Source organism: Delphinus delphis, chromosome 6 (assembly GCF_949987515.2).
Source record: "Delphinus delphis chromosome 6, mDelDel1.2, whole genome shotgun sequence".
NCBI lineage: Eukaryota > Metazoa > Chordata > Mammalia > Artiodactyla > Delphinidae > Delphinus > Delphinus delphis.
This window is the reverse complement of record NC_082688.1, coordinates 87,380,310-87,394,346: the sequence shown is the minus strand read 5'-3', so window position 1 is coordinate 87,394,346 and position 14,037 is coordinate 87,380,310. Positions and strand designations below refer to the sequence as shown.

The 14,037-nt window shown below is 42.4% G+C and overlaps 1 protein-coding gene across 1 annotated transcript in view; it reads left to right on the top strand.

The window, feature by feature from the left end:
• Positions 1-556: 556 nt before the first annotated feature.
• SLC35D2 (solute carrier family 35 member D2) overlaps positions 557-14,037 on the top strand; it is a 53,744-nt gene continuing 40,263 nt past the window's right edge. Inside the window, exon 1 of the mRNA XM_060013518.1 lies at positions 557-735. Coding sequence (XP_059869501.1) covers positions 584-735 — 152 coding nt within the window. The 5' untranslated portion in view covers positions 557-583. The remainder of the gene's footprint in view (positions 736-14,037) is intronic.

Genomic DNA, 14,037 nt, shown 5'->3' with positions numbered 1-14,037 from the left:
AAGAGCCTTGAAAGAGTACATGCTCATTTATACGAATTTTCTGAAAAGGCAAATCTAACCTAGGGTAATAGAAATCAGAATGAAATGGGGGGGGGTCGACCAGTGGGACACAAAGGGCACTTTTTGGGGTGATGGAAATGTTCTATGTTTTGACTTGGGTGGTTACACGGGTGTATGCATTTGTCAAAACATCGACTGTGGACTCGTTAAATCCGCATTTCATTGTATGTAAATTGTCAGTTAAAAATATTGGAAAAAAAGAAAGCAAAACAAACCCTAAGTCTTAACGCTTCTCACCAAGGCAGCAGTTTGGAGGAAAGTAGGGTCTTTAAACTCTCCCAAACCCGTCTCTGTTCTCCTTTTAGACACAGAGAGTGGTGCTTTTGAGGACGAACTGCAGCCGAACCCGCTCCTCCCGCGCCGGCAGCGTGGGGCGCCCGGCAGGGCTCTCGGACTTGCAGGGTTCCCGCCGTGGCCCTTCCTGTTTCGGCCGCGCCCTCTCCAGCGCCGGCCGGGGGCGGGGGCGGGGACGGAACTGGGGCAGCGCAGGCCGGAGTGCGGCCGATACTGGCAGCTGCGGGACATGACGGCAGGCCGCCAGGCCGAGGGTGAGGGTACGGACCACGCCTCCGCGCGGCTGCCCTCCCGGGTGGCCAAGCTACTGTCTGCACTCTTCTACGGGACCTGCTCCTTCCTCCTCGTGCTGGTTAACAAGGCGCTGCTGACCACCTACCGGTGAGGCGGGCGCCAGAGGTCCGGGCGGAGTCCGCGGGGGCCCCCGGCTGCTCCGCGGCGACCTGTCCCGGGACCTTCCCGTTACGGCGCCGCGCTGTCCGGCGGGAGCTGCCCCGACCCCCGAGGTCCCCGGGTGGGGGAGAGCGGCGGGGCTGCCTCTGCCCTCGGTGCACCTTGGCAGCGCCCTGGTCAACGGGCGGGCGGGAACAGCGAGCGGGGAGCCTCACTGCTGACTCCCGTGCCAATGTGGGCGGCTGTGTGCTCGGCACATGGACCACGTTTTCACAGGGTCGGGACCTTCAGAGTGTTCTGAAAACCAAACCACAACCTAGCAAAGTCATTCTACTCTCAGTGAGTGCGGGCACACCTCACCGCCACTTACTGCTGTAGGACATTCCTCGCAACTGTGCTTGTAGAGCTACCTCCCAGTGCTTTCACAAGTGCTGGTGAGCTGGAGCAAGTGATCTGAATGTGTTCTTCAAATGTGACTGTTCTTTATACAAATCAAGATGTTCAATCATCAGAAAAGTCCTGAGTGGATAAGTTTATTCGCATTGTTTGACCATTCATTCTCAGATTATCAGCATGTTCATGGAAAAATGGGGAAAACAATTAAAAATTCATATTCTATACTTTTTTGGATGAATGTGCAGTAAACCAGCAAATTTGTAGTTCCTTGAACCTATTTGTAAAGACTAGAAAATCCTGTTTAATTCTCCTTTCGTTGTATTGGCATTGAAAGAGCTGTGAATTTAGACCCAGCTCCACCATTTAATAGCTGTGCCTCTTAGGCCAGCCTCAGAGTCGTTTTTTCAGATGCAAAAGCTGGATAATTACAACTCTGTGAATTACCTCCCAGATCTCTGTGCGAGCTGTCAGAAGTGAGGGCTCCTTGTAAACTATACTGTGCTGCAAAAATGTAAAATCAGAATTTTATAAAGAGCCCAAAGAGACCTTAGAGTATCTTCAGCCCAAAGAGACTGTCAAGAGTATCTTCTTTTTATTTTATACTTGCAAAAGCTGAGACCTACATGAGCTTGGCTGGTTCCACCTGTAACAGATATTTACCAAGCACCTACTATGTGCCAAGCCCATCACTGGCACCAGGGAAGCAGCTGTGAAAAACGCAAAGCTCCTGCTGTGGAGATTCCATATCAGCGGTAGAGAGAGAAAATAAACAGGTGGGCTCATGAATAAGCAAGGTGATTTCAGGTATGCTATGAGAGTGCCTGGGGTGGAATGGTTGGGGCTAGAGCATTACACACAGAAGAAAATGTGCTGAAGTGGGCATGAGCTTCGCCTGCTGGAGGAACAGAGAGAATGTCATTCTGGCTAGAATGAGCAAGTGGTAGAAGGTAGGAAAGACAACGTGGAGGTAGGCAGGGAAGGCAGAATCAGTTCCTTCATTCATTCAATAATATTCACTAAGCACCTGTTATATGCCAGGCACTGTTCTAGGCATTTGCGATACAGAAGTGAACAAAGCAGATCAAAATTCCATATGTCGTGAAGCATCCATCCATATTCCTGGAGCATACCCAGAGCCTTCTAGTGGATCAGTAAATAAACTGGTAGAATTTATATTAAGTCAGATGCAGCTGTGTGGTCAGGAGAAAAAAATAAGGAAAGGGAATTAGGGACTATGGGCATGGGGAAGAGTTTTCAGTCTCAGCATGATCAGTGAAGTCTCATTAAGGAGGTGACAGTTGAGCCAAGGGATGAATAATGTGAGGGAGATGGGGGAAGAACATTCCAGCATGGAAGAGTAAGGAGTTTAGGTGGGAATGGTACTAGATTGTGTAGGGCCTTTGTGGCCACTGCGGAAGCTCTGAGGGAGCTTCTGGAAGGTGTCAAGCAAAGGAGTAACATGATCTAACTCCTTGTAGCTGCTGTGTTGAGAGCAGATATTGGGAGACCAGCGTGGAGGTAGAGAGACCATGATAAATAGTTTTCATTTTAGTCTAAATGCAGTTGGGAGTCCCTTGGAAGGTTTTAGCATGGGTAGTGACATGGCATCATTTGTATGATTAACAAGATTTCTTTGGCTCTTGGGTGGGTGAAAAACTGATGGTATTGGAGCCAGGAATGGATTGTAATAGTCTAGATAATTTTAAGTGGTGGCTTGGACTGGGGTGGAGGGTAGCAGTGGATATGGAGGGAAGGGATGGATTTGGGTTAGTTTCTGGTGTTCCTAGGGCTATTGATATTCTTTACAAGGTCTATTCGTGTGTTGCAGCATGCTTGCTGGTGTCCGTGGGGAACAGAAACCCTCCCTCAAAGAAATTAGAATGAATAGATACATAAACATGGATCATTTCATATACAATGCAAGCAAATGAAAGAAAAAGAAAACTTAAACACCTACCGTAAAAAACAAGAGAATGCTATTATAGGCTTTGGGGGAGTGTTGACAGTTACGTCAGTTGAAGTTTGAAGATAAGTCTCTGCTTTCTGCTCTTGACTAAGTAGTGTGCTCGCTGACCACGGCAGTCAGTGCCTCCAAAAACATATGTCTTCTTGTTGGAAGCAGGACCAGTGAACACTGGTTAAGTGCTGGGAAGATGAAGGATAGTGTCCGACCAGAAAGAATTTATATGAGACATCTCATGCTCTAGCCTTTTCATCTTTAAAATTTTGAGTTCCATGATTGAAGGAGGAAGTTGAGTTTTTATCTCAGCAAGGCAAAGCCCCTTATAACCTTATAAGCAGATATTTCACATTTCCGTAATGTAATATACAGTTGGAGGGCCCTGTTCAAAAAACATTGTTTATTCTCTCATTTCAAAATAGTTTAGGAGCACGTTTTTGAGGGGAAGAGGGTTGGGGTGATTTGGTTATAACAATAAACCATAGAAATCTGATCCAATCATTAGCTGTTTGAGGACAGAATGTTGTGTTGTAGGATAGAAGGAAGGACCTTTCTGTAGTCACCTAATTTGCAGGACTACGGGAATGTAGCTCAGGGGATGTTTTTTTCTCTTACGGTTTGAGTAGATTGTGTCTGGTTGGGGTACAAGACTGATGGGTGGTCTTAGTTATTTGTTAGTTTTAGGTCGTTGAGATGCTAAATTTACCTGGCTGGACAGAGAGAGCCTTTGAAGGACTTGGACTGTCAGACCCTGTTGGGGTGAGACGGAGAAGCACGAATCTGTGGCCACTTGGTGACACTAGTGGTTCTTCGGAATCACATTCATGAGGGTTGTGCAGGCAGTCTGGAGTTGTTATTTTTGTTGCTTTTTTTTTTTTTTTTTTTTTTTTGTGGCACGCAGGCCTCTCACTGTTGTGGCCTCTCCCGTTGCGGAGCACAGGCTCCGGACGTGCAGGCTCAGTGGCCATGGCTCACGGGCCTAGCCGCTCCGCGGCATGTGGGATCTTCCCGGACCGGGGCACGAACCCGTGTCCCCTGCATCGGCAGGCGGACTCTCAACCACTGCGCTACCAGGGAAGCCCTTGTTGCTATTTTAATACTGTTCTCTATGACATGTGAAGATTTACTAATGATGCTTAATAAAAAATATAAACTTAGCTGTATTCAATTCAACAAGTATTTGCTCCATATTTGCTGTGTGTCTACTTTTATGCAATCGAAGGCTTTAGGATCATTTCACACAGTGGTTTCCAAACTTGCTTGGTAATGTGAATCACTTGGAGAGTTTTTTTTTTTTTTTAAAGCTATTGAATCCGAGTCTCCAGTGGTGGGTGCTGGAAGTCCATATTAAAGAACAAAAACAGCCCTAATTTTCTCTTACTCTGATGAAAACCGGCTCTCTCCCAAAGATGCTGTTCCATTTGACCCCTGGAAAGGAGCTGGATCCTGGTCACACCCCAGGTGTGGCCAGGAGGTGGGGTTGAGTCCTCGTAGCTTCCCACTGCCCCTGCTCTGTGGAGAGTCCAGACTCAGCACTCACTTTCTGCCCTCTCTGTAATGGCTTCTGAGCTTCTGTGGCTCATTTAGTGGAGTCCTGGTATTCCTCTCCACTCAGACTCGCATAAGCCTTCAGGACTTTGAGATACGCACGCTGAATCATCACAGCCCACCTTGTCCCACATCCTGTGGTCACTCCTAGGGCCATGTGCTCAGTGTGACCCTGCCAGCCACTCCAGTTCCTGTGCAGGATTGTCCACACTCTGTGCTGCAACCCCGCTCATTTCTGCCACATCACCCTTCAGGCATCCCTTCCCTCCTGGTCCAGCAGGAGGGCCCCTGCGCTGGAAGCCACAAGGCTCCTTTCCAGCTCCCGTCTTGGCTGGTACTTGTCCTGCACAGCCTACCTTCTGCATCCTTCCTTCAGCATTGAGCAGCTCCGACTGTCCTGGGAGAAAAAACACTTCCGGGCTGGCTGGGTTGATGTTGAATTGATGATCACAAGCTTCAACCGGCTCTAGTACCACCTGCTCGTTCCTTCTGGGGGATTGCTTTCCTTGTCACAGAAAGGACTCCTTCCCATTTTCTCTTTTACCCTGAAACCTCCCACACCCCCATCCTCCACTCTCCTCTGATACTTCCTTGAGGAAATTGAAACCGTCAGATGATGTCCCCTTTCTGCTGTGATGGAGGGAGCATCTTGTTCCTGTGGAAGGTCCAGCTCCCCACTTCTGGATGTCCCCTTCTCCCGGCTCCTTTCATGATCCTCCTCTATTCTGCGTCAGCAAGCTCTCTCTACCGGCTTAAAACATGTTTAGGTTTCTCAAGCAAAAATAACCCTCCCTTGATCCACATGGGTGCTCATTTCTCTGTTCCTTTCAGAGTCCGACTCTTCAAAGAGTTGTGCACACATACTGTCTTTACTTCCTTGCATTCACTCCTAAAATAATTCAGTTAAAATTGGGAGTTATTTAAATACAGAAATGTACGAAGAAGACAGTAATAATATTGCATATTCCCACTACCTAGAATCAATATTTTTTTTAAAGAAAAGTCATTCTGTGTGATCATGATAAAGAATTCAAACAAAAGAAAAATATTAGGGTAAAATTTTAAAAATTACTAAATTGACATTAGGCAATAACTTCAGACATCTTTTTAGATAGATGGATGGATTGGAGAAAGATTAATAGACTGAATTACTTTTTATATAAAGTATATATTATAGATGCTACTTATTTACTCGTTTCTTTATAAATTGTTTTCTTTAATCCAAAAAGGAGTGGGAAATGGAGTGCGGGGGCTTTCATTTATTTAATTTTTTGAGGATCACCTAAGTCCCTCCACCACTTTTTTTTTTTCCTCCACCACTTTTTATTATGAAAAGTTTCAAGCACACAGAAAAGTGGAAAGCAAAGTACAATGAACACCCATACACATACCACTGAGGTTCAGTAATTAACATTTTGCTATATTTGCATTTTCCCCTGAATGATTGAATATAAGCTGCATACGTCATGACACTACACTCAGATATTTCAACATGCCTCTCCTGAAATATGGATCTTCTCCTACATAGTATCCTTTTTGTTCTTAACAAATTTAACAGTAATTTCCTAAAATAATCTAATACCAAATCTATAATCATTCCAATTATTCCCCAAGATGTTTTTATGGTTGTTTTAAACATTTGAATTAAGATCCAATCAAAATTCATGCAACACACACAGTTATGTCTTTTTCGTTTATTTTCATCTAGAAAAGTCCCCCGTTCCACCTCTTTCCCCTGATACTGAATTTGAAAAGCCTGGGCCAGGTGTGTTGTAAAGTGTCCCATATTATGGGTGGTCTCATTTATTTTTTGAAGTCTCACTTAACTTACTCTCTGTTTTTTAAACTGAAAGTTAGATCTAAAGGCTTGATTACATTCAGATTAAACAGTTTTTGGCAAGACCACTTTATAGCCGACCCTGTAAACTTCAGCTTGCCTCATATGAGGGATTGTGCTACCATTAGTCATGCTGGCTGTGTTTGAAGGCTTACTTAAGGTGAGGACTGCAAGTTGCATGCACGTATGAAATGTAGTTTAACTGAATTGAATGGAGAAAAGAGAAATTAGAGTTCAACAAAAAGAATTGTTGACGTTCAAATATATATATTTTTTCAATTTCTGATGGTATATATGGCTTCTCTGCTATGAATGATGACGTTTGCATACTTCTTCCCATGTTTCCACCCCTCCGTGTCTTCTTTTACAGTGTAGCATCCTATTGTGTAATTATAATCCCACAGTTGTTTGAATCTGTTCCATATTAAATGGATACAGTAGTCAGCACCCTTTTATCACAGTGCCTCCATTCCAGAGTTCATTATTTTGATTTGATTCCTAATTGGTTGATTCTGATGTATGGTAGTATTTTTATGGAGAGTTCATGGCCGCTGTATTAATCGTGTTGAATATTCTTAACAGCTTTTTCTACAAGTGTGCTTTTAGATCTGGAGAGTTTACTTATTCTCCCCGTGTCAAGGAAACAAATTTGCCTTTTATCTTTTAATCATTTTCTCTCTTTACTGAGAGAACAGCACAGCAATTAGCCCTCTCTGCTGGTATCTATCTTCTATATCTGTTTATGTTTGAGAGTTTGTCTTTTCCCTACTCATTCACTGTGATTACCTCATCTTGGTAATTCAGTTGAAAGCAGTGGCCATTTAGTTCTGTGTTGTTTCTAAATGGTTCATGTGGCAGTTATGTGTGTTTTTTCTTACATCTTTATTGGAGTATAATTGCCTTACAATGTTATGTTAGTTTCTGCTGTATAAAAAAGTGAATCAGCTATATGTATACATATATCCCCATATCCCCACCCTCTTGCGTCTCCCTCCCACACTCCCTATCCCACCCATCTAGGTGGTCACAAAGCACTGAGCTGATCTCCCTGTGCTATACGGCTGCTTCCCACTAGCTATCTATTTTACATTTCATAGTGTATATATGTCCATGCCACGCTCTCACTTCTTCCTAGCTTAACCTTCCCCCTCCCCGTGTCCTCAAGTCCATTCTCTACATCTGCGTCTTTATTCCTGTCCTGCCCCTAGGTGCTTCAGAACCTTTTTTTTTAGATTCCATATATATGTGTTAGCATACAGTATTTGTTTTTCTCTTTCTGACTTACTTCACTCTGTATGACAGGCTCTAGGTCCATCCACCTCACTACAAATAACTCAATTTCGTTTCTTTTTATGGCTGAGTAATATTCCATTGTATATATGAGCCACATCTTCTTTATCCATTCATCTGTTGATGGACACTTAGGTTGCTTCTATGTCCTGGCTATAGTAAATACTGCTGCAGTGAACATTGTGGTACATGACTCTTTTTGAATTATGGAATTCTCAGGGTACAGGCCCAGTAGTGGGATTGCTGGGTTGTATGGTAGTTCTATTTTTAGTTTTTTAAGGAACCTCTATACTGTTCTCTATAGTGGCTGTATGAATTTACATTCCTACCAACAGTGCAAGAGGGCTCCATTTTCTCCACACCCACTCCAGCATTTATTTGTAGATTTTTTGATGATGGCCATTCTGACTGGTGTGAGATGATATCTCATTGTAGTTTTGATTTGCATTTCTCCAATGATTAGTGATGTTGAGCATCCTTTCATGTGTTTGTTGGCAATCTGTATATCTTCTTTGGAGAAATGTCTACTTAGGTCTTCTGCCCATTTATGAATTGGGTTTTTTTTTTTTTTGATATTGAGCTGCATGAGCTTCTTGTATATTTTGGAGAGTAATCCTTTGTCAGTTGCTTCATTTGCAAATATTTTCTCCCATTCTGAGGGTTGTCTTTTTGTATTGTTTCATTGCTGTGCAAGAGCTTTTAAGTTTCATTAGGTCCCATTTGTTTATTTTTGTTTTTATTTCCATTACTCTAGGAGGTGGGTAAAAAAGGATCTTGCTGTGGTTTATGTCATAGAGTGTTCTGCCTATGTTTTTCTCTAAGTGTTTTATAGTGTCTGGCCTTACATTTAGGTCTTTAATCCATTTTGAGTTTATTCTTGTGTACGGTGTTAGGGAGTGTTCTAATTTCATTCTTTTACAAGTAGCTGTCCAGTTTTCCCAGCACCACTTATTAAAGAGGCTGCCTTTTCTCCATTGTATATTCTTGCCTCCTTTATCAAAGATAAGGTGACCATATGTGCATGGGTTTATCTCTGGGCTTTCTATCCTGTTCTACTGATCTACATTTGTGTTTTTGTGCCAGTACCATACTGTCTTGATTACTGTAGCTTTGTAGTATAGTCTGAGGTTCAGGAGCCTGATTCCTCCATCTCTATTTTTCTTTCTCAAGATTGCTTAGGTTATTTGGGGTATTTTGTGTTTCCATACAAATTGTGAAATTTCTTGTTCTAGTTCTGTGCAAAATGCCAGTGGTAGTTTGATAGGGATTGCATTGAATCTGTAGATTGCTTTGGGGAGTATAGTCACTTTCACAATGTTGATTCTTCCAATCCAAGAACATGGTATATCTCGCCATCTGTTTGTATCATTTTTAATTTCTTTTATCAGTGTCTTATAGTTTTCTGCATACAGGCCTTTGTCTCCCTAGGTAGGTTTATTTCTAGGTATTTTATTCTTTTTGTTGCAATGGTGAATGGAAGTGTTTCCTTAATTTCTCTTTCAGATGTTTTCATCATCAGTGTATAGGAAGGCAAGAGATTTCTGTGCATTAATCTTGTATTCTGCTACTTTACCAAGCTCATTGATTAGCTCAGGTGGTTTTCTGGTAGCATCTTTAGGCTTCTCTACATATAATATCATGTCATCTGCAAACAGTGACAGCTTTGCTTCATCTTTTCTGATTTGGATTCCTTTTATTTCTTTTTCTTCTCTGATTGCTGTGGCTGAAACTTCCAAAACTATGTTGAATAATAGTGGTGAGAGTGGGAAGTCGTGTCTTGTTCCTGATCTTAGAGGAAATGGTTTCACTTTTTCACCATTGAGAACAATGTTGGCTGTGGGTTTGTCATATATGGCCTTTATTATGTTGAGGTAAGTTCCCTCTGTGCCTACTTTCTGGATGGTTTTTATCATAAATGGGTGTTGAATTTTGCCGAAAGCCTTTTCGGCATCTATTCAGATTATCATACGGTTTTTACCTTCAGTTTGTTACTATGGTGTGTATCACATTGATTGATTTGTGTATATTGAAGAATCCTTGCATTCCTGGGATAAACCCCACTTGATCATCCTTTTAATGTGCTGTTGGATTCTGTTTGCTAGTATTTTGTTGAGGATTTTTGCATCTATCTCATCAGTGATACTGGCCTGTAGTTTCCTTTCTTTGTGACATCTTTGTCTGGTTTTGGTATCAGGGTGATGGTGGCCTCGTAGAATGAGTTTGGGAGTGTTCCTCCCTCTGCTATATTTTGAAAGAGTTTGAGAAGGATAGATGTTAGCTCTTCTCTAAATGTTTGATAGAATTTACCTGTGAAGCCTTCTGGTTGTGGGCTTTTGTTTGTTGGAAGATTTTTAATCACAGTTTCAATTTCAGTGCTTGTGATTGGTCTGTTTATATTTACTATTTCTTCCTGATTCAGTCTCAGAAGGTTGTGCTTTTCTAAGAATTTGTCCAGTTCTTCCAGGTTTTCCATTTTGTTGGCATATAGTTTCTTGTACTAATCTCTCATGATCCTTTGTATTTCTGCAGTATCAGTTGTTACTTCTCCCTTTTCATTTCTAATTCTATTGAGTCTTCTCCCTGTTTTTCTTGATGAATCTGGCTAATGGTTTATCAATTTTCTTTATCTTCTCAAAGAACCAGCTTGTAGTTTCATTGACTTTGCTATTGTTTCCTTCATTTCTTTTTCATTCATTTCTGAACTGATCTTTATGTTTTCTTTCCTTTTGCTAACTTTGGGTTTTTTTTGTTTTTCTTTCTCTAATTGCTTTAGGTTTAAAATTAGGTTGTTTATTTGAGATGTTTCTTGTCTCTTGAGGTAGGATTGTATTGCTATAAACTCCCCTCTTAGAACTGCTTTTGCGGCATCCCATAGGTTTTGTGTCACCGTGTTTTCATTGTCACTTGTTTCTAGGTATTTTTTGATTTCCTCTTGATTTCTTCAGTGATCTCCTGGTTATTTAGTAGTGTATTGTTAGCCTCCATGTGTTTGTATATTTTACAGATTTTTTCCTGTAATTGATATGTAGTCTCATAGCGTTGTGGTCAGAAAAGATACTAGATACGATTTCAGTTTTCCTAAATTTACCAAGGCTTGATTTGTGAGTCAAGATATGATCTATCCTGGAGAATGTTCCATGTGCTCTTGAGAAGAAAGTGTATTCTGTTGTTTTTGGATGGAATGTCCTCTAAGTATCAATTAAGTCCATCTGGTCTAATGTGTCATTTAAAGTTTGTGTTTCCGTTTTTATTTTCATTTTGGATGATCTGTCCATTGGTGAAAGTGGGGTGTTAAAGTCCCCTACTATTAGTGTGTTACTGTCGATTTCCCCTTTTATGGCTGTTAGCATTTGCCTTATGTATTGAGGTGCTCCTATGTTGGGTCCATATATATTTATAATTCTTATATCTTCTTCTTGGAATGATCCCTTGATCATTATGTAGTGTCCTTCCTTGTGTCTTATAACAATCTTTATTTTAAAGTCTATTTTATCTGATATGAGTATTGCTACTTCACCTTTCTTTTGATTTCCATTTGCATGGAATATCTTTTTCCATCCCCTCACTTTCAGTCTGTATGTGTCCCTAGGTCTGAAGTGGGTCTCTTGTAGACAGCATATATACGGATCTTGTTTTTGTATCCATTCAGCTGGTCTATGTCTTTTGGTTGGAGCATTTAATCCATTTACATTTAAGGTAATTATCAGTATATATATTCCTATTACCATTTTCTTAATTGTTTTGGGTTTGTTTTTGTAGGTCTTTTCCTTCTCTTGTGTTTCCTGCCTAGAGAAGTTCCTTTAGCATTTGTTGTAAAGCTGGTTTGGTGGTGATTGATTCTCTTAGCTTTTGCTTGTCTGTAAAGGTTTTAATTTCTCCATTGAATCTGAATGAGATCCTTGCTGGGTAGAGTATCTTGGTTGTTGGTTTTTCCCTTTCATCACTTTAAATATGTCCTGCCACTCCCTTCTGGCTTGCAGAGTTTCTGCTGAACGATCAGCTGTTAACCTTATGGGGATTCCCTTGTATGTTATTTGTTGCTTTTCCCTTGCTGCTTTTAATATTTTTCTTTGTATTTAATTTTTGATGGTTTGATTAATATGTGTCTTGGCATGTTTCTCCTTGGATTTATCCTGTATGGGACTCTCTGAACTTCCTGGACTTGATTGACTCTTTCCTTTCCCATATTAGGGAAGTTTTCAACTATAATCTCTTCAAAATATTTTCTCAGTCCCTTTCTTTTTCTCTTCTTCTTCTGGGGCCCCTATAATTTGAATGTTGGTGTGTTTAATGTTGTCTCCGAGGTCTCTGAGACTGTTCTCAATTCTTTTCATTCTTTTTTCTTTATTCTGCTCTGTGGTAGTTATTTCCATTGTTTTATCTTCCAGGTCACTTATCCATTCTTCTGCCTCACTTATTGTACTATTGATTCCTTTTAGAGTGTTTTTAATTTCATTTATTGTGTTGTTCATTATTGTTTGTTTGCTCTTTACTTCTTCTAGGTCCTTGTGAAATGTTTCTTGTATTTTCTCCGTTCTATTTCCAAGATTTTGGATCATATTTACTTTCATTACTCTGAATTCTTTTTCAGGTACACTGCCTATTTCCTCTTCATTTGTTTGGTCTGGTGGATTTTTACTTCGGTCCTTCATCTGCTGCCTATTTCTCTGTCTTCTCATTTTGCTTAACTTACTGCGTTTGGTGTCTCCTTTTTGGAGGCTGCCGTTTCGTAGTTCCTGTAGTTTTTGGTGTCTGCCCCCAGTGGGTAAGGTTGGTTCAGTGGCTCCCTGAGGCTTCCTTGTGAAGGCGACTGGTGCCTGTGTTCTGGTGGATGAGGCTGGATCTTGTCTTTCTGGTGGGCAGGACCACGTCCGGTGGTGTGTTTTGGGGTATCTGTGAACTTAGTATGATTTTAGGCAGCCTCTCTGCTAATGGGTAGGGTTGTGTTCATGTCTTGCTAGTTGTTTGGCATGGGGTGTCCAGCACTGGAGCTTGCTAGTCGTTGAGTGGAACTGGGTCTTTGTGTTGAGATGGAGATCTCTGGGAGAGCTCTTGCCCATTGATATCATGTGGGGCCAGGAGATCTCTGGTGGGTCAATGTCCTGAACTTGGCTCTCCCACCTCAGAGGCTCAGTCCTGAGACCTGGCTGGAGTACCAAGTGTCAACCACATGGCTCAGAAGAAAAGGGAGGAAAAAAAGCAAGCAATCAAGAAAAAAATAAATTAATAAAGTTATTAAAATAAAAAATTATTAAAATTAAGAAGGTAATAAAAAAAGAAAGAGAGCAACCAAACCAATAAACAAATCCACCAATTATAACAAGCATTAAAAACTAAATTAAGATAATCATAAAAATCAGAAATTAGTCATTCACATACAGCAAACCCCAAGTCTACAGTTGCTCCCAATGTCTACCTCCTCAATTTGGGATGATTCGTTGTCTATCCAGGTATTCCACAGATGCAGGGTACATCAAGTTGATTGTGGAGATTTAATCTGCTGCTCCTGAGGCTGCTGGGAGAGATTTCCCTTTCTCTTCTTTGTTTGCACAGCTCCTGGGGTTCAGCTTTGGATTTGGCCCCGCCTCTGCGTAGAGGTCGTCTGAGGGCGTCTTTTCTTCCCTCAGACAGGAGGGGGTTAAAGGAGTGGCTGATTAGGGGGCTCTGGCTCGCTTAGGTTGTGGGGAGGGTGGGGTACGGAACGTGGGGTGAGCCTGAAGCGGCAGAGGCCGGCTTGACATTGTAACAGCGTGACATTGTAACTACTCTGGCAGTGGTGGGCTGCACGGGCTCCCGGAGGGGAGGTGTGGATAGTGACCTGTGCTTGCACACAGGCTTCTTGGTGGCTGCAGTAGCAGCGTTGGCATTTCATGTCCGTGTCAGGTGTCCACGCTGATAGCTGTGGCTTGCGCCTTTCCCTGGAGCTTGTTTAGGCGGTGCTCTGCCCTCTGTGGGCAGACAGGCAGGGAATCCCCTCTAATCCCGTACCCGGAAACAATGGTCTCTTGCCTCTTAGGCAAGTCCAGCCTTTTTCCCGGACTCCCTCCTGGCTAGCCGTGGCACACTAGCCCCCTTCAGGCTGTGTTCACGCCGCCAACCCCGGTCCTCTACCTGCGATCTAAGCCCCGAATCCTGAGCCTCAGCTCTCAGCCCCCACCCGCCCCTGCAAGTGAGCAGACAAGCCTCTCAGGCTGGTGAGTGCTGGTCGGCCCTGATCCTCTGTGCAGGAATCTCTCCGCTTTGCCCTCTGCATCCCTGT